Source organism: Typopeltis vanoorti, chromosome 1 (assembly GCF_054136105.1).
Source record: "Typopeltis vanoorti isolate ZY-2024b chromosome 1, IOZ_Tvanoo_1.0, whole genome shotgun sequence".
Lineage (NCBI taxonomy): Eukaryota > Metazoa > Arthropoda > Arachnida > Uropygi > Thelyphonidae > Typopeltis > Typopeltis vanoorti.
In genome coordinates, this window is record NC_143549.1 from 174,261,993 (window position 1) to 174,287,477 (window position 25,485).

A 25,485-nucleotide genomic window follows, 5' to 3' on the forward strand; every position below is an offset into this window, starting at 1 on the left:
TAGCAGTCTAACACTTAGTTCTCATGGCTAAGGCATGCAGTCAAACAATATTGATTTTGTTGATTTTATCGATGACTTTATTGATGTTGACAAAAAATTGAGATTTAACCTTAAGATGTGTCAGCTGAATATCGAGGGAATTAACAGAGCAAAATGTGATTATTATTATTATTACGTGACACCTCCAGAGAGTCTGAAGACTCATTGAGGGAGGGCACCCCCTCCACAACTCTTCATCTCCACCACTTAATCCACCAACTACAGTGAACCTCTTCATGTACATCATGAACCTCATTATCTCTGCAAAATACTACAAGAAAATAACATTGACGTTGTGCTTCTTCAAGAAACGCATGCTGAAGACGACCTTAACAGAAGAGGAAAAATAATTGGTCACACCCTGATTGGTGGTACATACCACTGGAATTATGGCATTGCAACATATATTAAGGATGATATAGAAAATGCTTTTGTCCTAACAATGAGATGTGATAACGATACCTATCTTGTGAGCGAGAAAATCCACAACATAACAATAGTCAATGTCTATAAACTTCCTTTAATATCATGGTCTATAGATGTGATACCCACTTATCAACACCCAACAGTATGGATTGACGATTTTAATAGCCATCATGAAGAATGGAAGTACTGTGATAACAACTGCTGTACTGCTCTTGTTCAGTGGGCAGAAATGAATAATATACACCTTATATTTGATGCTAAGGATAGAAATAACTTTAGATCAGCAGTATGGCAAACTGAGTCTGATCTGGACTTATTGTTTGTTTTGTTAAACACAGAAGGGCAACCATTACCAGGAAGACGATATGTACCTTTTTGTTATTGAAATTGGTATGATGCTCCCTATAGCAAGATCCTTTCCATGACCCCGTTGGAATTTTTAAAAAAGTGAATTGGATGAATGTGTTCGACAGATACCTGCTGGAGTTGTGGAATACAAGAGATCATATCAACTGTGAAAAAATATATCCCTAGAGGTTATAGAAAAGATTATGTTCCCAGATGGAATGAAGAGAGTGAAAATCTTTATAGAGAGTTTCTCAGAAGGGAAGATCCTGAAATAGCAGATGAATTACTACGTAGCCTGAACTCATCTCAAAAAACAAAATGGATTCATATGGTTGAAAACCTTCAAACAATCAAGATCAAGTAGAAAAGCTTGGAATCTTCTTCTAAAACTATCCACAACTAATCTACCTAAAAGAAAAAGCATAACAGCAAGATGAAATAGCTACTCAAATCGTTAATATGTCAAAGGCACCGAGGGATCATGAACATACCAAGAAAGAACTTAGAACATTAAAAACAAATGCTCCTGCTTTCTCACAATATGCCTCAATCTTTACTATAGATTATTATTATTATTATTACGGGCAACTCCAAGGAGTTCATAGATTCATCGAGGAGGCCCTAACAGCATGTCAAGAACAACTATTCGACATTCACACAGTATCTATCATACTTCGCCTTGAACTCATTTACAGTCATGGCACCCACAACAGATTCTGGCAGCTTATTCCACTCATTCACCCCTCTCCAAGTAAAAACACTAAGCTCTAACACCCTTGCTAACCACATGCTTGCCCAGCTACCATGTATGACCCCTAGTTCTCCCACCACCAGTCGTATTCTCAAAAATATCTTCTGAATTAATCTTATAGAAACCCTTCAGTAATTCGAATGTCTCAATCATATCACCTCTTTTCCTCCTATCCACCAATTTCTGCAACCCACAAATCTTCAACCTGTTCTCATAAGGTTCATTCCATAGACTTGCTATCATCTTGGTCACTTGTCTCTGGATCCTCTCCACCTCCTCCCCATCCATAAGAAACCCTTGTGCCCATATCTGGGCACAGTTGTCTAGATAGGGTCTTATCAAGGCTTGATACAGAGGAACAATTACCTGTTTGTCTCTGCTTGTTAATGTATTTTTCAGCAACCAAGTGATTTGATGAGCTGATTTAGCCACTTTTGCGATGTGTCCCCTAAACTTCAACTTCCTATCCACCAACACTCCCAAATCCCTGGCCTTGCCAATCTCCTGGAGTACAGTTCCACCAATGTGATATACTGCTGCTAATCTTTTCACCCCAAAATGCAAAACCTTACATTTTGCCACATTAAATTGACATGCATTCTTCTTAACCCAGTCTTCCAAACTATCCAAATCATCCTGCAAAATTTTGATAACCTGTGCACTCACTACTGCTCTACCCAACTTTGCATCATCAGCAAACAAATGAACAGTTCCTCTCAGATCCTTTCCTATATCGTTAATGAACAAATTGAACAGTAGTGGTCCAAGAACGGAATCCTGTGGCACACCACTAGTCACAGGCCGTCTTTTGGACTCTACTCCTGAATAAACCACTCTCTGACATCTCTCCATCAACCACCCTCCTATCCATCTCACCAACCCTATATCCATCCCCATATGCTGCAGTTTACTGATTAGAATTCCATGTGATACCCTGTCAAAGGCCTTAGCAAGGTCCAGTAGAATCACTGTGAACCCATTAACCTTATCCAGTTCAGCCGTCACTGTGTTATAAAACGTGAGCAAGTTACTGAGGCATGATCTACCCTTCACAAAACCATGCTGTCACCCATACAGTATCCCATTTCCATCTATCCAATCCTGTATTTTCCTCTTGACTGTTTTATCCAAGACCTTGACAACGATTCCTGATATGCTGATCGGTCAGTAATTTACAACAGCAGTCTTGGAACCTCCTTTATGCAGTGGAACTATTTTCCCCTCTTTCCACCCCCTCGGGATTAACCCAGACCCGAGACTCAAACAAAATGGTCAAGTGCACTGACAATTCTTTAGCCGCTTTACGTACGACATAAGCTGGTATACCATCCAATCTCGCCGATGTATTGACATTGAGGTTTTGTAATAGACTATTCACCTCCACTTCATTCACCACAATTCCCGTATAAACTGTTGGTTCTTTCATTCCTGCAATGTCACCACCTGGATGATATACTCTTGCAAAGTGCTCGCTCAGTAATTCCACTATATCAACTGATTCAGTTACCTCCCCTACCATCGGCATTCTTTAAAATCATTTTGCTGTATACATTTTTTCTTTTACTTGCAAGATATCGAAAAAACTGTTTGGGATTCTCTTTATCCTCCATGGCTAATGTTCTTTCATAATCCGCTTTTGCTTTTCTTACCACACTCGTTACCCTTCTGGCCTGTGCTTTATACTGTTCATGTGCCTGCCGGTCACCTTTCTCCTTAAATTCTCCTCAGTTATTTCTTTTTTTGCAGCTCAAGCTTAATGGTGTTATTCATCCATTTAACCCCTGCTTGATTTATTATTCGGACTCTAGGTATACAGTCATCCATTGCCTCCTGCAAGCACTTCTTAACCTCCTCCCATGCACTATCAACATCCAGCCCTTGCAGTTGTACATGCCATGGCACTGAACCAGTCAAACTCCTAAGTTTGTCATACTTACCAGCCTGTTATCTCCACATGTACCCTGTCTTAATTGTAAATTCCACACCTTTAACCACCTCCTAAGTCAAGACCCTATGACCACTCTCACCAATTGGTGGCAACGTGGTCATATTCGTTACAACCAAATTCTCAGATGCAATTACTAGGTCAAGCACTCTCTGATCCCTAGTATTTTCCATTACGTGCTGTCGCAGATAGTTATCCCTTAATAACCGCATAAAATTTAATTCCTTCCTCCCATGTGTCTTCTTCTCCTTCCAATCAGTGTTACCATAGTTGAAATCTCCCATAATAATTACCCTCCTTCCACTCATTTCTTCTATTTGCTTATGCATATTATCTCCATTGTCTATTCCATCACCTGGTCTATAGCAGTACCTAATTGTATATTTTGTTCTGTTAGCCTCAATCTCACCAAATAGCATCAAATGTGCTCTTTTCTCTATCCTGCAGTTTAACTTCTATTCTACTTGGCTGCAGCTCATCAGCTATCCCCAGTAACACACCTCCCCCATTTTATTCTCCCTGTCACTCCTGAACACACTATACCCCTCACATTCAATCCCACTAGCTATATTATTTTCTGTCAGCCATATTTCACTAATGCCAATAACGTGTGCCTGGAAGTGCCAACCAAGGCTAAAAATTCTTCCTTCTTGTTCCTAATACTTCTGTCATTTGTATACGTGAATTGCAGAAGCCCATTTGTCCCATCCCTATTTTGATGCCTTATACTAACTATCCCATTCTGATTTGTTGTCCTTCGTACTCGTTCGGGCATATTACACACATTCATACACTCAACTGTCTCCCTAAAGTCTGCATATCTACTTCCTCCCCCTCCCCCCCCTTAACTCTAATTTCCCTGATTCTGCACATATACTTCCACTTCCTTCGACACCTTTTCAAGTCTCTGTACACCAAATCCATTCAAATGCAGACCATCCATCTTATATAAATCCTTTCGCCCATCGAACTCACTCCACACGTCCACAAATTCCACACCATTCCTCCTGCATAATCCACTCATAAAGTCATTAGCAATTATGAAGTAAAAGATGTCAAAGCAGGCAAGGCCCCAAGCTTCGACAGTATCCATTCTGAATTCCTGATTAATAGCGGGCCACATACTATAAAATGGCTTTCTGAATTCTTCTCTGATGTATTATTGACTGACCGACTACTCAGCTAGTTTAAGAAGTCAAAAATAGTTGCTATTAAACCTGGAAAACTGCCCCAGGAGGCAAAATGTTACAGACCTTGCTTTATTGAGTTGCTCCTATAAAATGTATGAACGGCTTCTGTACAACAGATTGTCCATACCAATCATGCAGCACGTCCTGATTGAACAAGCTGGTTTTAGAGAAAAACATGGTTGCTGTGACCAAGTGCTCATTTTAACATCATACATAGAAGCTGGATTCCAGAAGCAAGAAAAAACATCAGCTGTCTTCTTAGACCTAACAGTAGCCTATAATACAGTCTGCCTTGAAGGTCTTATATACAAATTTCTTAGTATTGGCCATGTTACCGGACTGCGCACTTAATTTCCTCCTTGCTCACGGAACATTTCTTTCAAGTTATATTAGGAAATAAAATGTCCCAACAACGAACACTTAATAATGGTCTTCCATGTGGGTCAGTATTGGCACTCCTACTTTATAATCTATAAACATACGCCCTGCCTGCCACCATCTCACGCAAGTTCTGTTATGCTGATGACACTGTAATTGCCATTCGCCACAAAAACATGAGTCAGGCTGAAGAGGTACTTGCAAAAGATCTAAAAACAATAGGTGAATATTACAGAAATGGAGGCTCTAGCTCAATCCAGACAAAACAGAAATATCAAGCTTTCATCTTAATAATCACATGGCAGATGTCACTTTGCATATCTTCTTTGAAGGATGCTTACTACGACACAATAAGTTTCCAAAGTACTTGGGCGTGACCTTTGATCTCATGTTCTCTTATAAGCAACATCTAACAAACGTTTCTGTTAAGTTAAGAACCCATAACAACATAATACAAAAACTAATAGGCAAGACATGGGGAGCAACAGCCGATAATCCGATAATCTCTTGGACTAGTTTTGTCTATTGCTGAATATTGCTCACCAGTGTGGCTAAATAGCACACGTGTTAAACTTGTTGATAACAAACTAAATAGTACAATGAGATTGATTTCTGGCACAATTAAATCACTAAAGCTCTCTTACAGGAGTATAAGAAAATCTTGGAGAACACAGCCCTACCAATAGATCTCCCAGACTTAAGTGTACAACGATTGAGATCAAGACATCTACCACTACAACTAGCCCAACAACTACTACAATTTAACTTCGACCTGAAGCAAAAGTGGGAAGAACAGTGGGAGAGCCAGACAGATGATATTACAAAATTTTTTCTCAACAAATTTCAAGAAAGTTTTGATGCTTGCTCAAACCTTCCATGAAAATCCTGGATTCAGCTTAACAGAATGCAAACTAGTCATGGTGTGTGTGCAGATATGCTTTTTAAATGGGGTAAACTACTGTCCCCACATTGTGACTGTGGAGCTCAAAGACAAACCGTGGATCGTATTGTGACCCAGTGTTATCTTAGTGCATATTCAGGAGTCAAATTGAACTTTTTAAGTGCTACTCCCGAAGCTGTGAACTATTTGACTAATATAGTTTTTAAAATGACTTTTAATTTTATGTTTTTAAAATGACAGTGAAGTGTACTGCATGTTTTGTTTATGCCATATGAATAAATAAGATTAATCCTTATTAGATGTGTGTTTTTAACCGAATGTGATAAACTAATAGAAATATTTACCTGTGTCAAAAGAGTATGCTACCTCTGACCAATAAATTGACTGTAATTAATTTTCTACCTGAACTGCCTTTGATACACAACAAAATGCAATATTGCATTTTTAACTAATGTTGTATTTATAAAATCTCAAATAGCATTGGAAATATTTGAAAAGATCTTTCTTAGTATACTTAAATGGTTATATTACTTCCTCAGTTAAAGTAATAAATAACACCTGAAACTCACTCTGTCACTTATAGTTTGAAAGCTCTAAACTTTGAAAAATTAAACAATTGAGAAGAATTAAATAGAAATTTTAAGTTCTAGTAGAAACAGATTCACCTGCTAGATACAACTGGACATGTAACAAATACTGTGTGCAAAAGGGCCATTATTCTGTTTGGTATTGTTCGATAGTCGGTAATTACTAACAATCATTAATAAGTGATTGTTATTAATTATCTATTGTTGCAGGATAAAGTGAAAATATGATACCGTTTTGTTGCAAACATATAACATTTTTATTCATAGCATAAAATCTAAATGGAATATTTTAAAGCACTTACTGCTTTTACTTACTACATGTTATTAAAATAATAATGGACATAGCTTATTTTTGAATTTTCATTAACTATTCATCCTGAATCATCTTTCAGGTTGGTAATTTCGTTAATCTCCTTTGTTTTATCTTCATTCTCATCTGTATATTTCCCTCCCTTATGTTTTTACTGATTTTAGTTACAATATTGCAATAATTTCACTAAATTTGATGTTGCAAAAATTGCCATTTTTATCAGATACTTAACCAACAGAAAATCAGTTAGGTCATAATATCGATATCCTTATTGACATTTGATTTGAACTGGAATATAATACTGTATTAAAAAAAAAAAACACTTATGTGGGCAGAATAATTATGTTTCTTTGCACCAAGAAAGTCTGCAAATCATCGTGATAATTCAGTTTGTAGTGTTTGCTATCTTACTACAGTTTGTGGACGAACTCATATTGGGTAGTACTAATATTCCTGCTGCCTTATCTTCCATTGTTCTTGGTTTATTCTCCCAGAATTAGTAATTAGCCATGATTTTTATCCACCGACATGAAACAGTTTAATCTGTTAAGTTGCCACAGACATTTCCCTGAGTAACGAAGTATCCCATTCATCTGCATGACGTACCACATCTTGCCAATTATTTTTAATACCCCCCCCCATCCCAACTTTAAGATTTGTTTAATTATTTGAAATGCTTTTAATTTCAGCATCTAAAACAAGTGTTTCCAGACGGTTCAATGTTGGGTTATTTGTTTTTAACTCATTGATGATGCAGATCATGAAATTAAAAGTGTGAATATCATAGCAGATTCAATCAATTCTACTTGTCCTTCTCTTCTTTAAATCTTTCTCTCATCCACAATGCCAGATTTTTTCTCCTAGAAGAGAAGTCATTTTTCACCATAGTCGTAACAGTATTACAAAACATAAATGAGTTGGATAAACAGGACTTGCTTTTAACAAGACTGAGACAAGATTTCTTTATAATGTTACATCTAAAATATCACTGTATTCTAACCTCCATAACATTATTTTACCTGTTGCAAAGTAATGAAATAACATTCACCCTTCTGCAGTCAACAGAACAGAACTGCCTTGCCCGAGTCTTATATACTTGGCAGATTTTATCTAAGTTCATTGGAAGTTATAAGTAAATGGATTAAAAATATCTCAAATTCAATGATGGGTTATTTATGTCGAACTGTGTTTAAGTTCAAAATGTGTAGAATTGAAAAGTATTAAATTTTTTTTCGAGTTTGTGCAAAAGCTCAAAATTTGCATGCACTTAAAAGAGTATGCACTGAAGAATAGGAATGAATATTGTCACCATCTCCAGGAGAGGGGGATGAAACAATGGTGTGTTCAGGCCTTGCCACACTGTTTCGATGGAATAGGGTGGTTAGGCCTGAACATACTTCTGTATGAGACCATCTAACTTAAATTCAAATGAAAATCCCTTATAATGATTATTCTTGTAATATTCTTAAAATCCCTTATAATGATTATTCTTGTAATATTCTTAAAATCCCTTATAATGATGATTATTTGAATCTCGATCTTTTCACACAAAGGGCAACCTTGAAACCGACTGCACTATGGAGAAAATACAGAATTATATGTAATGAATTCAGTAATACATACTGAGTGTTCGGCTTATTGAATAGCTGAAAATTAAGCAGTTGGAACACCCTCTGTTGACAATGTTAGAAACTTCATGAAATACGGAAAGAAAATCACAAAAAGGGTTGTCCATAAGACTCTGGTGATCATGTTTTACAATTGCTATCAATCTTGAACTGTGGTTTGAACTCATTCTTGAGAAAAGCTCTATTTGGTTCAAATACAAGCACGCTAGTCGACAAGAAAGGTATAATGTGAATTTTTCGCAAATGTGAATCCAATCAATGGAAAAAAAAAAGGTAAATTTGCAGTACATTAACAGCGTGGGTGAGCTAAGATGTAGATATTTGGAAACCAGCTGTTCTAACGACCAAACAGAACTTATTGGTAGCCTGAAGAGGCTTCATAAAAGATGCTCGTAGTCGTCTCGCACAGGATTAACCTTCTACTATTAACGTTGCAATGCCACAGTGAGATTCCTATCCACTGCCTGTTCGTTGGAGAGCTGATACGCTAACTACGGCCAACCAACCTGACAGATAAAACATCTTCATTTTTTAAAATTATCTTGATATAGGTTTGCAATCTGCATATTACATTTATCACGCGGCCACCGTTTCTGATCCTTGAGAAATCTTAAGAAGGAAAACAGCACAAATGAGAATTCCGAAACTTAATTTTAGTTTTACATTCGATTCCTTTAAGTGTTAAAAGCCAGAGATTCATCAGAATCACAGACTTTGAACTCTGGAAAGGGCATCTATAAATTTCAATCCAGGTTGTAAACACCTGGAAAGGAGGGCATCCAGATTACACACATATTGCAATGGACATCAAATTAATGTGACAATTTGGCGTGTGCAATTCCCTAAAATTCGATTTGTTCAAAGTTCTAAATTGAAAGCTGATAAGTGTAAGGGAACAGCAAAAGTTCAATCAGGTTGCGAAAGGTATAACGTGCTCCCTTCATGACCTTAAGAAGCTATAACGTAATTTCAATGGAAATTCCGTAGAACAACAATAACTTGGTTCATTCCAGTTGGCAAAAGATGCATAACTGTAATGATAGCCCTAAAGAGTTGGAAATATGATTTTCTCTAAATATTAATAAGAAACGTATATTAGAAAGGATTTCATAATTTTCATTAACGAAGGAGGAAAAAAGAGTTCATTTGTTGGTCAAGGCAGAATATGGAACGTTTTAGTTTTAGCCAATATAACTTAACGCTTGTGTTGAATTGGGCTACTTAAATGACTTGACTGAATCTCCATTTAATCGGAACATTTCAGTGTGCCAATCATGTAGAATATTGTATGTTAAAGAGTTCTTTCTTCGAGTTTTTTTAACCTTTTTTTTTTAATCAAAGAAATTTGTTTGAGGAGAAGAGGAAAGTTCTGAAATAGCAGAATCACATTCAAAAGAAGAATGTCTTATAACGAAACAAAATCAGTAGAGCATGTGTTTTCTGAATAGATTTTTCATCACAGATCTTGAAATTTGGATCCAAAATCCTCATATAATGCAGGAATAATTAATAAGTATCATTGGCTTTCGCTTGTTTCGCTGTCAAGTCTTTGCTGACCATCAGTGCCACGATGAAAAGCCATCTTTACAGGGGGACCCAGTCTTTAGTATTAGATTAGGTTATTGATCTCATAGGGAAGATGCAAGGTGGTAATCCAGATACTGTATTTCAGTTTCTTTCCCCATCCTCAACACAGACAAATTGACCAGTAGAACATATGCAATTAACAGACAGCACCTTGTCTGTGGCCTGTTTGACCGAGTGTATATGTGTGTTCTTCCAGATAATAAGCTGTGAGTTTGAATCCCACCAGGGCCGTGGATGTTTGTCTTATTAATTCAGTCTGGAACAGCATCTAAGCGTGGTCGATAAACATCAAATGTGAATAACTGGCCGCACACTGATCTCATTGCCTTCATTCCTTTGGCTATAATATGACTATACCGCAAACAACAAATTTCATCACTAATTAATTCATAAAAGATTTTGCCTTCAGAATTTTAAAGATGCCTGATAACATCTATTAATTTATCGATGGTTTTGAACCAATTACTCAGTTAAGTAATTGGTTCAAAACTTTGCATTTTATAACAAATGCAAAGAAATAAGCGCATGCTATTTTGAGTTCTGTGAATGTGTTGTCACATAAACGAAGCTCTCACAATCATTATTTTTCTGTTGGAATATTAAATTACATTTCTAGTATGTTTATAAATTTGTACAATATTGATTTATTCTCTTTTTCATTTCCTTATACACATTAAATTAACAATATTTGTAAAACATACTAACTGCTTTAATATTTCTAATTTTCGTAATCCCTTAGTTTCTGAAAACAAAAGCATTCATTACTGAAAAAGAAACAATTTTGCACACAGTGTTTTGGACTTCGTCTGGTGTTAATAAAACAGGAAAAGTTAGCAGTTATTGGCTTTTTTCAATAGAGCTGTTTCGAGATCTTTGGTTTATGAATGAAATGTTAATAAGCTGCAGTCTTCTATTACTTTAAAAATCACCCAACGAAGATAACAGTCCAATTTGTCACTATGAATGGCAAATGAACTTCGTGCAAACAAAACACTAAAATTTCCTCTTCAGTAATACGATAGCGGAAACCCTAAATTGAATGAATCAGTAATTAAGAAGTGGTACCAGAGTTGTTAGCATAATTCGGATGATGACTCACTTCAGTTAACAAAATGAGGTACTTGCTAGATCTATTGCGAAGGTCATGGATTGTGCTTAATTGCATTAAGAGTTTTATTGGTGATTTTAAATGATGACTGTAAATTTGTGTTGATGAAATTATACTACATATGAAATTATACTACTTGGAAAGAGGTCAACTGACATCCCCCCCCCCCCCCCCCATGGGCAAGGTGCATCGTGCCATGTAACAAGTCGCGTGTTTGTAGCTGGTATAAATTGGAGGAATATGATGCTCAGAAGTCATTGCAACTCTGTCCGGTAAAAAACTGGTGGAGTTGGAAAGAGGCATTGTAACAGGATACCATGCTGCAAACTTACCTGTTCAGCAGATTGTTGACAAATTGGGCCATCCCATCTCAGCAATCAGTGAAACCGTACTGAAATGGAAGCCGAGGGAAATAATTGCAAGTGCTACCGCAGTGGATGACCCATCACACTCACAGAATGTGACTGTAAGATGCTGCTAAGGATAATATGTAAAAGCCATTTGTTGGGTGACACTTTGACTGCAGAGTTCTGGGCATTAACTGGAACATGAATCTGCACAAAAACATTTGGCACTGAGGTTCACAACATGGGTTTCCATGGTAGGACCACAATTTACAAAACTAACATTACCCACATGCAGTGTCATCTTCAGTGGTGTAAAGAGTGTGTACAAAGAGACGTGAAGCTTGGAAATCTGTGTTATGGAGAGACGAATCACGCTACACCCTCTGCCGACCAGATGGGTGTAGGTGTGGCAGATGCCTGATGAACGTCTTTTACTAGAATGTGTAACCCTAACTATGAAATTCGGAGGTGGCTGTATGATGGTATGGTCCTCTTTTTCCTGCTTTGGACTTGGACTTCTGTTTGTGGTGCCACAAACATTGAACGAGAGGTATCTGAACATTCTGGACAATGCAATGCTTCCTAGTTTGTGTCATTTCTATGGAACTGACCTTTGTCACTTTCAGCAAGACAGTGCACTGTGTGATAAGGCTGGTGACTTATGTAACTGTGTGCTTTGTGGATATGAACATTACCACAGTTCAATGACTTCCATAGAGCCATTATGTCAACCCTATTATAAATTTGTAGGATGAACTGGAATCTCAGGTGAGGGAGGTCAAAGCACATCTGCTCTACAACAGGCCAGGACCTCATTACACACCTACAGGAAGAACGGTCCAAAATTCTCACTGACTGCTGTCGTACGCTTTTGGAAAGTATACCTAGTAGGATTGTTGCAGTCAACACAGTGAAAGAGGTCCTAAATCTTAAGGTGGGCGCCATAGATTTTTGTTCCTCACACTATGGTGTCTGTTGACTTATTTATGAGCAGTGTAGTTATGTTATGCCATACCAAACACCAATAATTATTCTATTTCTTATCATTTGCTTTTTTTTTTTTTTTTTTTTTTTTTTTTTTTTTTTTTTTTTTTTGGAATTTGGACATTACTCAGTATCTCTTTTTAATAAATGTGCTTTTAACTATTTTTTGATTAAACGGGAAAGAAAACAAAAGAAGAATTTTGATTTTTGTTTTTTAAATATGGATTACAAGTAAATTACAGAGTTATTCACCTTTTTCTCTTTCTTTTTGTCTCATGAAATACAATAGCAATGTTGTTTAATTACAGAATTACCTTTCTGTAATTATTATTGCAAATATAATTTTTCTTAGTATATCTTTGAGGGCTGTTAAAAAAGACAGAAATAATAATCTAAGCAATTCAAAGAAAAAATATATCTCGTTCAGGATAAAAATTGCAGTATTTTTTTTAATTAAAAATTTAGAAATTTTCTTAATACACCATTTTTAATCCATCAAAAATTAGAATAAATAACTAATGAAAATTTATTCAGCAAATGATTAAACATTTTTGTTATCATTATTAGTGGCAATCGTTACATTACACAGGTCTAGCTTCCTTGTTATCTCAAAGGTAATTGCAACCAGATGATTATATTTGACAACATCTCCAGATATAAAATCAGACCAAAGCGTATTATTCTAAAATTTAACAATAACTTGAATTTGTTCTTCTCTTCCACAGATCATTGTCAGGGTATATGCCGTTCTAAAGCAAGCACTATTTGGCCTTCCCTTAAGAAAATATATAAGGAAATCATTTTTTAAAAATGATCTTTTTATGGTTTTGATACAATTTTGTCAGGGGAAAACCCCTGCTTTCCCCTCCTCCAACATTCCGTAATCATGAAAACTTTGGCAACAACATTTTCTAAAGATATTTTTGTATCAGGTATTTGTGCTTTGACACACAGTGAAGGATTTTGCATTGTGGTCGCTCCAGAATTACTTTGCAGTGTGATCAGATGAATTTGTGCATCATTTCATCACAAAATTTTACATTTCGTGATGAAATGCTGTTATTGCATCGTAATCATAATAGGTCCTGAGATATCATTTGTTTTCCTTTTTTTATATGATTATTCCCATTAAAACACTGTTGAATTTTACCATAAATGGAGTCACTGTACCACATAAGGGACAACGTGTTCTTTAGCAAAAACAAAATTCTAACTCAGTTTTGGGACAAAAGAAGCATTTAACAAAGTCTTTATTTTAACCATTAATTGTATGGCTAAGTTCTGTTAATGTCTATTTGGAAAATTCTCTAAAAAACATGATCACCTTATTTTTATTCCTTTTGGCTTGCTCAATTGTTATTCTGTCATAAGTAGCTTACAGTAGAACAGTGATTATGTTACTATTATATCATAATTGCTAACACAGTCATAGAAATAAACGGACATGTGCATAACTTCAAGTACCAGTGAATATATTTATGTAATGAATTCAGATAGTCCAACTGCGAATTTAATATTCTGATATGAAATATTAAATATTCTGATATGTTCTTTGGTATACTGAGAACTGCATCTCTTCATCTCATCTTGCATAGCTCCACTCTAGTTTAAACTTATTTGTCACCCACTTTCCAGATTTGCAGTGGCATACTTTATGCCGGTAAATATGTTTGCTCTTGGTCAATAAATAGGCAGTAACTTTCACGTAGAAAGACTATTTCTGACTAATTAAATTTGCCATTGCAACTATGATAATGTATAATTAAATGAACCAAAACATGTTATGCTGTATTTAATAAATCCAAAGTTTGGAGCATCCTGTATACTATTTTTAAAATATACATAGAAATCATTATAAAGAAAAGCAATATATCCCCCCCCCCTCCATATTCTTGGAGTGTTGTATTTCCATACTTGATTATGAAATATTGATTTTGAATTTTCAGTGTAGCTTTGTCCGATTAGCATATCGTAGGAAACACGTTTTATGTTTTTGTATGTTTATGTTAAAATATAACATTTCTATCAAAATATATATATATATATTTTAAAATTTACAATACTAAAGTTAATTGGTATATGGAGGATACTAATCTTAATTTGTATTATTTCAAATTGTTTTGGTCATAAAATGTCCTGATCGTCACTAAATAAGGATATTATTTAGTTTTACAAAAGAAAAAGAATCAAATTTCATTTAAATTTGTCAAAGCAGTTCACTTTGATTAAATTCTATCTAGCATTGCACAGTTCAGAAAAATAAAAATTATACAGTTGGCCCTTGAACAACACAGGGGTTAGGGATGCCGACTTCCCGTGTTGTTTGAAAATCCACGTATAACTTTTGACTCCCCAAAAACAACTAATAGCTTACTGTTGACCAGAAGCCTTATAGATAGCATAAGTAGTCAATTAACACATATTTTGTATGGTGATGTATTATATGCTATATTCTTACAATAAAGTAAGCTAGAGGAAAGAAAATCTTATTAAAGAAAATCGTAAGGAAGGGAAAATACATTTACTGTACTGTATTTATCGATACAGTAATTTTACATCATCTGTTTACAAGATGAATCGTCTGTCTGTCAGTACCTACATTAATATTGTTATTATTATTATGACATGGCACTTCTAAGGAGTTCCAAGACTCATCGAGGGAGGACACCCACTCCACAATTTTCCATCTCCACTACTCAGTCCATCATCTACACTAATGTCATCTACTGCCTACCACTAGTATTTTCACAGGCAATCGCAAACATCCATGCCCACAGCAGGATTCGAAACCACAGCTTTTTGGCTGGATAGCGGATGTGCTAATTACTCAGCCAATCAGGCTGGCATATATTGTCACATATGATACAAAACACTATATGCTATACGTATTACTAACACTAGACATCAAAAATGAAAAGATAACATGAAAAAGAAATTATTCATATTTTTTTTACAAATATAACAATTCATGTATTGATAATGAAGAGGCAGCAATATAATTGCTTTATGGTAGCCTGGCCTATACACTAATGAATGAATCATAAAGTTTTTATTTAATGCTAATTAATTTAACTAATTAATAACAGTTAATTTTGTACTGTTATGATTTAATACTGCATCCTTATGTTTGTTTACATTTCTCTTGAAGTCAAATGGCCATGTACGTCTGTAAGTGTTTGTGTGCATAAGGTTTGATGAATTTTAACTTTTTATAAAGATTTGCATATATTTTATACCAGTAAATGATAAAATAGATACATTTTATGCATTCATGACATACCTAACTTTAATAAATTTAGTTTAATCCTTTTTCCAAGTGTGAGCAAACAAAGGATTAAACTAAATTTATTATACTCCAACCAAGTGAAAAAATAAACTTTCAATAATGCCTAACTTTTTTAAAAAATTAGAAATATATACACGTTTGCACAAGAATAATGTTTAATTTGCCAAATATTTCGGTCTGAATATTACAGACCATCTTCAGTGGCTACATAGGAATAGTTTTAAAAAACAAAGTGGAATACGAACAATTGATCATTCACACGTAGAACGAGCCACGTGATGGCATATCACTAAGTATTAGAAGAGTAAACATTTTTAAGTCATAATTAAAGATATTAATTCAGAAATTCATATAATAATCTTAAATAACATTAGACTAATATAGGAAATTTACAAAAAAAAAAATAAATAAAATAAATAAATAATGTGTTATCCTGATTAAACTTTCCCAAATTTTTGATATAGATATACAGTCATTACGATTCAAGTTAGGACGTTGAAGTAAGGCCTCCACACTTTCTTTAAATAAATGTTCAAATTTGTAGCGACATCTGTGTAGGAGGAGTGTCTTGGTCCAAAGGATGTTGTGGCTTGTTTCTAATCCATACTGAGCTAATCCAGATTTCTCAGGTTTGTTGTATTAAATTGATGACTGATGCTCTTGAATTCTTTTTTCTATAGAACATCCAGTTTGTCCAAAGTAGGAAAGATTACAATTACAAGGAACTTGATACACACCAGGTAGAGACAAGGTTGAGCGTTTATGTTTAGATGAAGGAAAATGGGTGGATAATTTATTAATAGGTATGTATAAGTGGCTGTTAAATCATATTTCTTCAGAATTCTTGAAATTGGTTCTGAAATCCCGGAAATGTAAGGAATTGGAACTCGACGTATTGAATCTTTGCTGTTTTGTGTTGGATTGTAAGAATCGAAAAGATGTTGTGTACTCTTTTCGGAGAAGCCATTTAGTTTCATGTGATGTTTGATAGTCGAAAGTTCTTTCTGTAATAAATGAGAAGTTGAACAGTTAGTTTTGGCTTGTAGGATTAAACATTTTATGATTCCTGTTTTTTGACAAGGATGATGAGCAGATTCTTTGAGAATATAACCACCTGTGAAAGTTGGTTTTCTGTAAACTGTTGTTGTACCAGAAGGTGAACGGATAAGAAGGATGTCTAAAAAAGATTACTTGTCTTTTTCAATCTCCATCGTAAACTTTATATGAGGATGTAAGGAATTGATACTGCTTAAAAAGGGAGGTAAGGAGTCTCTGTTGTGAGGCCATACAGCAAAGATGTCGTCTATATATCTAACCCAAAAGGATGGGTGACGGAATATAGATGAGAACAGGACTTCTTCTAGATGATCTAAATAAAAGTTGGCAAGAGCAGGAGAGAGTGGACTTCCCATGGCTGTTCTTTCCACTTGGTTGTAAAGTTTGTTTTCACATAAGAAATATCCAGAGTGCATTATGAAATCAAATAACTTTATAATGTCTTGTGGGAAGATGTCAGCAAGTAATTCTAAAGTCTCTTTGAAAGGTACATTCATATATAAAGATTCAATATCAAAGATAACCATAAGATCTGTAGGTTGTAAAGTGATGTTTTTCAATTTATTTAAGAAATCAGAAGAGTTTTTCAAAAAAGAGCGTGAGTTGCCAATGTGTGATTTCAATAATTTAGATAGATATTTGGCTATGCAATAAGTAGGAGAATCAATACAATCCACTATAGGGTGAAGAGGAATATCTATCTTGTGTATTTTTGGTTGACCATAAATCTGGGGATTCCTTGCAAAATGAGTTTTTTGTCTTTCAATATTGTCTACATCCAAACTTATGTCCTCATCTAGAAGGGAATTTAATTTCTTCAGTTGTCTGTTGGTTGGATTGTAATTGAGTTCTTGGTATGTTGAGTGATCTCTAAGAAAAAGGGAAAGTTTTCTTCTATAGTTTGGAGAGTCCATAATTACTGTTGCTTTCCCCTTGTCATGGGAAGTCCACTCTCTCCTGCTCTTGCCAACTTTTATTTAGATCATCTAGAAGAAGTCCTGTTCTCATCTATATTCCCCCACCGATCCTTTTGGGTTAGATATATGGAAGACATCTTTGCTGTATGGCCTCACAACAGAGACTCCTTACCTTTCTTTTTAAGCAGTATCAATTCCTTACATCCTCATATAAAGTTTACCATGGAGATTGAAAAAGACAAGTTATCTTTTTTAGACGTCCTTCTCATCCGTTCACCTTCTGGTATTCTTACAACAACAGTTTACAGAAAACTAACTTTCACAGGTCGTTATATTCTCAAAGAATCTGCTCATCATCCTTGTCAAAAAACAGGAATCATAAAATGTTTAATCCTACGAGCCAAAACTAACTGTTCAACTTCTCATTTATTACAGAAAGAACTTTCGACTATCAAACATCACATGAAACTAAATGGCTTCTCCGAAAAGAGTACACAACATCTTTTCGATTCTTACAAAACACAAAACTGCAAAGATTCAATACGTCGAGTTCCAATTCCTTACATTTCCGGGATTTCAGAACCAATTTCAAGAATTCTGAAGAAATATGATTTAACAGCCACTTATACATACCTATTAATAAATTATCCACCCATTTTCCTTCATCTAAACATAAACGCTCAACCTTGTCTCTACCTGGTGTGTATCAAGTTCCTTGTAATTGTAATCTTTCCTACTTTGGACAAACTGGACGTTCTATAGAAAAAATAATTCAAGAGCATCAGTCATCAATTCAACACAACAAACCTGAGAAATCTGGATTAGCTCAGCATGGATTAGAAACAAGCCACAACATCCTTTGGACTAAGACTCTCCTCCTACACAGATGTCGCTACAAATTTGAACATTTATTTAAAGAAAGTGTGGAGGCCTTACTTCAACGTCCTAACTTGAATCGTAATGAGTGTATATCTATATCAAAAATTTGGGAAAGTTTAATCAGGATAACACATTATTTATTTATTTTTTTTTGTAACCTACATTAGTCTAATGTTATTTAAGATTATTATATGAATTTCTGAATTAATATCTTTTATTATGACTTTAAAAATGTTTACTCTTCTAATACTTAGTGATATGCCATCACGCGGCTCGTTCTACGTGTGAATGATCAATTGTTCGTATTCTGCTTTGTTTTTTAAAACTATTCCTATGTAACCACTGAAGATGTTCTTTAATATTCAGACCGAAATATTGGGCAAATTAAACATTATTCTTGTGCAAATGTGTATATATTTCTAATCATTGTCACAAGTATCGTTAAAAAATGTAACTTTTTTTAATTTTGTCGATATATCTAGGCTATGCACAGATGAATATCTGTGATTTTTTTTAATTGTTGCAAATCTCCAAAAATTTTTCCAATATATTAAAAAAAACTGCATGTAAGTGGGAACTGTGCAGTTCAATCCTGCGTTCTTCAAGGGTCAACTGTATATATAAATTTTATATATATGTAAAATTAGAAAATGTGTCTGCAGTTAAATGTTTTTGTTTTTTTTAATAACTGATTTTATTCCTTTATTTTTTATTTTTTATTTTTTTTAGGTTTACTAGAGATTATATTATCACAGGTCCTCCTTATGCAGGTGCAGATAGACATAATGGAGAAATTGCAGCATTTCACTTGAGTAGGTAGGTAGATTGTGCAAAACTAACATAATCTGCCTGTGAAATAATTTTTTATTTATATACAGGTAGTCCTCGACTTACGACGGAGTTCCATTCCAACGTCTCCGTCGTAAGTCGATTCTGACTTAAGTCAAGGACATTTTATAATATTTACATAAATTAGGTTTCTATTTAACTTAAAAAGGTTAAAAATGTATAAACTTACATAAATATTTATAAATTATTTATTAGCACTTATTAAAACACTTAAGGAATAGAACAACGTAGTTAAGGATATAAATTAAATTAAACTTTAATAAATATTTTCCGATATTTTGGCAACGTCACATTGCCATTTTCTAAAGGAACTTACAAAAAAGTTACGTGCACGTAGGCACTACAACACAGAAACTAGGAATGAAGAGATGAAGCTATTGTTCTCCTAACAGTCCTGATGGTGCCCTCTAGTGGGCTAAGTAGGTGTTCTTGGCCATTGGGCTGAAGGTCTGCAGATGTAGGCCTCCCAAATTTGGGGCAGTCGCATACAACCAAATTTGTTGAGGTTTGGAGAATTTCTTAGGGCTGAGGCTGATTCCATAAAGAGTCTTTCAAATTTGTATTTGCTACGGTGTATCACTGTAGCTTTCTTCCACCATATTCTGTGGCGTGTATCCAGAGCATGGTCCGCAAGCCCAGAATGACTGTATTTTTGAAAACGGATGTAGTCCTTGTGTTCCGAAATTCTGATATTCGCTGTCCTGCCTGTTTGGCCAAAGTAAGACAGTTTACAACTGCAAGGGACCTGGTAAACACCAGGTAGGTCTAGGGGAAGTGGTTGGTCTTTAGTGGAGCGGATAAGGGATGCCAATTTTCTGTAAGGTTTGTAACAGGAGGTCAGGTCATGTTTTTTTAAGATTTTGGTAATCTTTTCCGAGGTGCCTCGGATGTAGGGAATGGTGATGGATTTAGAGTAATCCTTGTTGTGGGGGGGGGGGATCTGTGGTTTGTAGGTTCTAATATTTTTTGGATTTTTTTTGGGGGGGGTAGCCATTGGCTGAGAAAGTGTTGAGGATGTGATTTAGTTCAGTGTTTAGGGCCAAGTCATTTGAACAGATTAGTTTAGCCCTGTTGTATAGTGTTTTCACTACTCCATATTGTTGTGAGGGGGGGAGGGATTGTTGGTGAATGTATCTGCCTGTATGGGTGGGTTTTCTGTAAACTGAGAAAACCAAGGATCCATTAGGCTGGCGGGTGACTAGTGTGTCTAGGAAAGGGAGACTGTTGTTTTCCTCTTTTTCTAGAGTGAATTTGATTCTGGGGTGTTGGTTGCTTAAGTGTGTTAAGGAGGAGAGAAGTGTTTCAGAGCCATGTGGCCAAAGAATAATAAAGAATTAGTTATCACCAAAGCGGATAAGGGAAATGCAACTGTAGTACTTAACCAAAAGGACTACACAGGTAAGCTGAATGCTCTTCTATTAGATCGGGCCACTTACCTCCCTATCAATTACAATCCCACCAATTCTCAAATTAGAAAACTTCACAGGCTCCTTAAGAGAGTCACTTCTTGGCCTGTAGAAGTTACCAACAGATTAAAGCCGTTAATCCGTTAACTCTATACCCCCCCATATTTACGGACTCCCAAAAATACACAAAGAAAATGTGCCATTACGTCCCATAGTGGATGGCATTGATTCCCCCACATACAAATTAGCTAAACATTTGGCCAAAAAGCTCACACACTATACTGACAACACACCATCACACATAAAAAACTCAGCCCATTTCAAAGCCAGCATAGAAAACCTTACACTCCAACATACTGACATAATGGTTAGCTTTGATGTGTCCTCTTTATTTACAAATGTCCCACTCAAGGAAACTTTAGAGCTAATCCAAGCTAAATTTTCTCCCGATATCTCAGCCTTATTTCAGTTCACAATGAACTCAGGCTATTTCGTTTGGCAGGGAAAATTCTACAAACAAATAGAGGGGACAGCCATGGGTTCACCACTCTCCCCACCCTTGGCCAATTTCTTTATGGAGACCTTTGAAAAAAAAGCCTTAGCCTCTGCCCCACAAAAACCAACCATATGGCTTCGCTGCGTTGATGATGTGTTCGCTATTTGGCCACATGGCTCTGAAACACTTCTCTCCTTCTTAACACACTTAAACAACCAACACCCCAGAATCAAATTCACTGTGGAAAAAGAGGAAAACAACAGCCTCCCTTTCCTAGACACACTAGTCACCCGCCAGCCTAATGGATCCTTGGTTTTCTCAGTTTACAGAAAACCCACCCATACAGGCAGATACATTCACCAACAATCCCACCCCCCTCTCACAACAATATGGAGTAGTGAAAACACTATACAACAGGGCTAAACTAACCTGTTCAAACAACTTGTCCCTAAATACTGAACTAAATCACATCCTCAACACTTTCTCAGCCAATGGCTACCCCCCCGCAAAAAATCGAAAAAATATTACAACCTACAAACCACAGATCCCCTCCCCCCTCCCCCACACAACAAGGATTACTCTAAATCCATCACCACCATTCCCTACATCCGAGGCACCTCGGAAAAGATTACCAAAATCTTAAAAAAACATGACCTGACCTCCTGTTACAAACCTTACAGAAAATTGGCATCCCTTATCCGCTCCACTAAAGATCAACCACTTCCCCTAGACCTACCTGGTGTTTACCAGGTCCCTTGCAGTTGTAAACTGTCTTACTTTGGCCAAACAGGCAGGACACCGAATATCAGAATTTCAGAACACAAGGACTACATCCGTTTTCACAAATACAGTCATTCTGGGCTTGCGGACCATGCTCTGGATACATGCCACAGAATACGGTGGAAGAAAGCTACAGTGATACACCGTAGCAAATACAAATTTGAAAGACTCTTTATGGAATCAGCCTCAGCCCTAAAAAATTCTCCAAACCTCAACAAATTTGGTTGTATGCGACTGCCCCAAATTTGGGAGGCCTACATCTGCAGACCTTCAGCCCAACGGCCAAGAACACCTACTTAGCCCGCTAGAGGGCACCATCAGGACTGTTAGGAGAACAATAGCTTCATTTCTTCATTCCGAGTTTCTGTGTTGTAGTGCCTACGTGCACGTAACTTTTTTGTAAGTTCCTTTAGAAAATGGCAATGTGACGTTGCCAAAATATCAGAAAATATTTATTAAAGTTTAATTTAATTTATATCCTTAACTACGTTGTTCTATTCCTTAAGTGTTTTAATAATGCATAACCAACGTATAAGCCTGTCTACGAGAATATTTATTAGCACATATATAAATACATAAATATAACATTAAAAAAGAAAAATTTAAGAACAAAATACATAAACACATATCAAAAATAGTGCACTTACTTTAATTTGAAATTCGTTTAAATATTAGTTAACATAAACAAAAAACTTATTTGCGGTGTCGTTAATTAAACAGGTGAGTAACTGTCACTCATTTGGACGATATGGTTATTTCTCGCGATCGGTAGTAGTTTTTTAAATCAGAAAATTGGTTATTGTTGTCTGTTGTATTTTTTCTTTTTTTTTTCTTCATATATTTTGCAATAACATCTGACTGCTTCTCGAATTTGCTTTTCGACTTTGGCGAAGCAATCAGTGTGTTGATCCATATTTTTGAATAGCTGAAGTCCTTGATTTAGTTTAGAAAATACTTCAGCTAATCCTTTAACAGTAAATTTTTTTAACGATTTCTCTTCTTCATCTTCCTCATTATTCCTTTCTTCTACAACTCTTTCATTTTGGAAAATCAAGTCTTGATCAGTCAGTTCACCTTCTTCGTGATCTGCTAATTCTTCTATATCGGTAATATTGATTTCTAGATCCAGTTTTCTTGCAATTTCAACGATCAGTGTCTTGATCCACATTTTTGAGTAGCTGAAGTCCTTGATTTAGTTTAGAAAATATATCAGCTAATCCTTTTACAGTAAATTTTTTTAACGATTTCTCTCCTTCATCTTCCTCTTTATTCCCTTCTTCTATAACTCTTTCGTTTCGGAAAATCAAGTCTTGATCAGTGTTCACCTTCTTCGTGTCTTGATCGAAGAAATGATTTCTTTGGAATTTGTTCTAACATACTATGCTCATTATACTCTTCGAGTGTTTCCTGCGGTAGTAACTTCTTCCAAATTCCTCGCATACATTGTTCTGATACTTCCCTCCATGAAGTTCCAATGTTAATTCTGGATACATTGGTTAATATCATAATTTTTCCAAAAATCACATAATGTTATAGCATCATTGTCCATTGCTGTTATTGCTTGAGAAAATGTAGTTTTCAAATAATATGTCTTGAATGTAGCAATCGAACCTTAATCCATAGGTTGAATCACAGCTGTGTATTGGGCGGTAGATACAGCACATTTATATTTTCATTCAAATTGCCGATGTGAAGAGGATGTCCTGGAGCATTGTCAAGCAGCATTAGAATTTTAAAAAGAATGTTTTTTTCAAAACAGTAGGCATGTACTTCTGGAATAAAACAATTTAAGAACCAGTCTTTGAATAAAACAATTGTCATCCAAGCCTTAGTATTACTTCAGTAGTAAACTGGCAACTTATTCTTGTCAGTGCTTTTCAAAGCTCTGGGGTTTTGTGAACGGTAAACAAGAAATGGTTGTAATTTAAAACCAGCGGCATTTCCTTCAAGAAGAAGCATAAGCCTATCTTTAAATGCCTTAAAACCAGGCGCTGATGTAGCTTCTCTGTGAATGTACGTTCATTCTGGTATTCTTTTCCAGAACAGTCCTGTTTCATCTACATTAAAAATCTGCTCTAGCAAATAGCTTTCATCTTTTATCATCTCTTTCAGATTTTTCTTGAAAATTTCAGCAGTTTCAAAATTGGAACTAGCAGCTTCTCCCATTATTCGTATGTTATGTAAGTTAAATCGACTTTTGAATCAATAAAACCAATCTTTACTAGCTTTAAATATTTAAGTATGCCCACTGTATTTATCTTCTTGTTGTTTCCTCATCATCATCATTCTTGTAGCAAGGCTTATACGTTGGTCATGCATAACTGATAATTGACTTAAAGAATTTACAACGCATAAAATGGATATGGTGAAGTTGTCTGCAAGGATAGAAAAATTAGAACTCCATGGTGGACACAGGAAGTTAAAGAGGCAGTGAAGGAAAAGAAGAAAGCATATCAAAAGTGGCAAATAAGTCAGCTTGTGGTCTTAGAGAATATCGAGACAAATGTAAGAAAGATAAACACTGTGTAAAACTAGCTAAACAAAAGTCATGGGAGGACTTTGGCAAGAATATAGAAAATAAATATCAAGAAAGTGGCAAAATATTCTGGAGGTTGTTGAAGAAGCTTAGCAATGGAGGAAAGAGTGCTGTAAAAGGAGTTAGAGATGATAAAGGAGACATGAAAAACGGAAGAAAAAGATATCCTTGAAGTATGGAGTAATTACTTCGAAAAATTGCTAAATGAAACAATAGTGATAGCACAGTGGTAAACAGCACTCAACAAGCATACAGTGAGGAATACATATCCATACTTGAAGTAGAAAAAGCCATCAAAGGCTTGAAATGTGGAAAGGCAGCAGGAGTAGATGATATTCGACCAGAAATGCTCAAGTGTGGAGGTATAAAAGTCTTACAGTGGCTGCACTGCATAGTTGAGAAGGCCTGGACAGAGGGACGAATTCCCGATGATTGGAGTAAAGTTCTCATAGTACCCATATATAAAAAGGGAAATAAAACTGAATGTGAGAATTACAGAGGTATTTCCCTACTAAGTGTTCCTGGCAAGATCTATGCAAGTATACTTGAGAACGATTGAGAAGAATTGTGGAAGAAAAGCTGGGTGAAGAACAAGCTGGATTCAGGCCAAATAGAGGCTGTGAGGATCAGATCTTCACTTTGTGACAAATAGTTGAGAAAGCATGGGAATATAACAAAGATCTGTACTTAAGTTTTGTCGATTTGGAAAAGGCATATGACAAGGTGCCCAGAGAGAAGCTATTCAATATGC

General features: G+C 35.6%; 1 protein-coding gene across 1 annotated transcript in view; it reads left to right on the forward strand.

Annotated features, from left to right (window-relative positions):
• Positions 1-25,485, forward strand: part of LOC150110654 (glycosaminoglycan xylosylkinase-like) — a 125,830-nt gene that overhangs the window by 50,921 nt on the left and 49,424 nt on the right. The window contains exon 4 of the mRNA XM_090400056.1: positions 19,397-19,483. Coding sequence (XP_090256182.1) covers positions 19,397-19,483 — 87 coding nt within the window. The remainder of the gene's footprint in view (positions 1-19,396; positions 19,484-25,485) is intronic.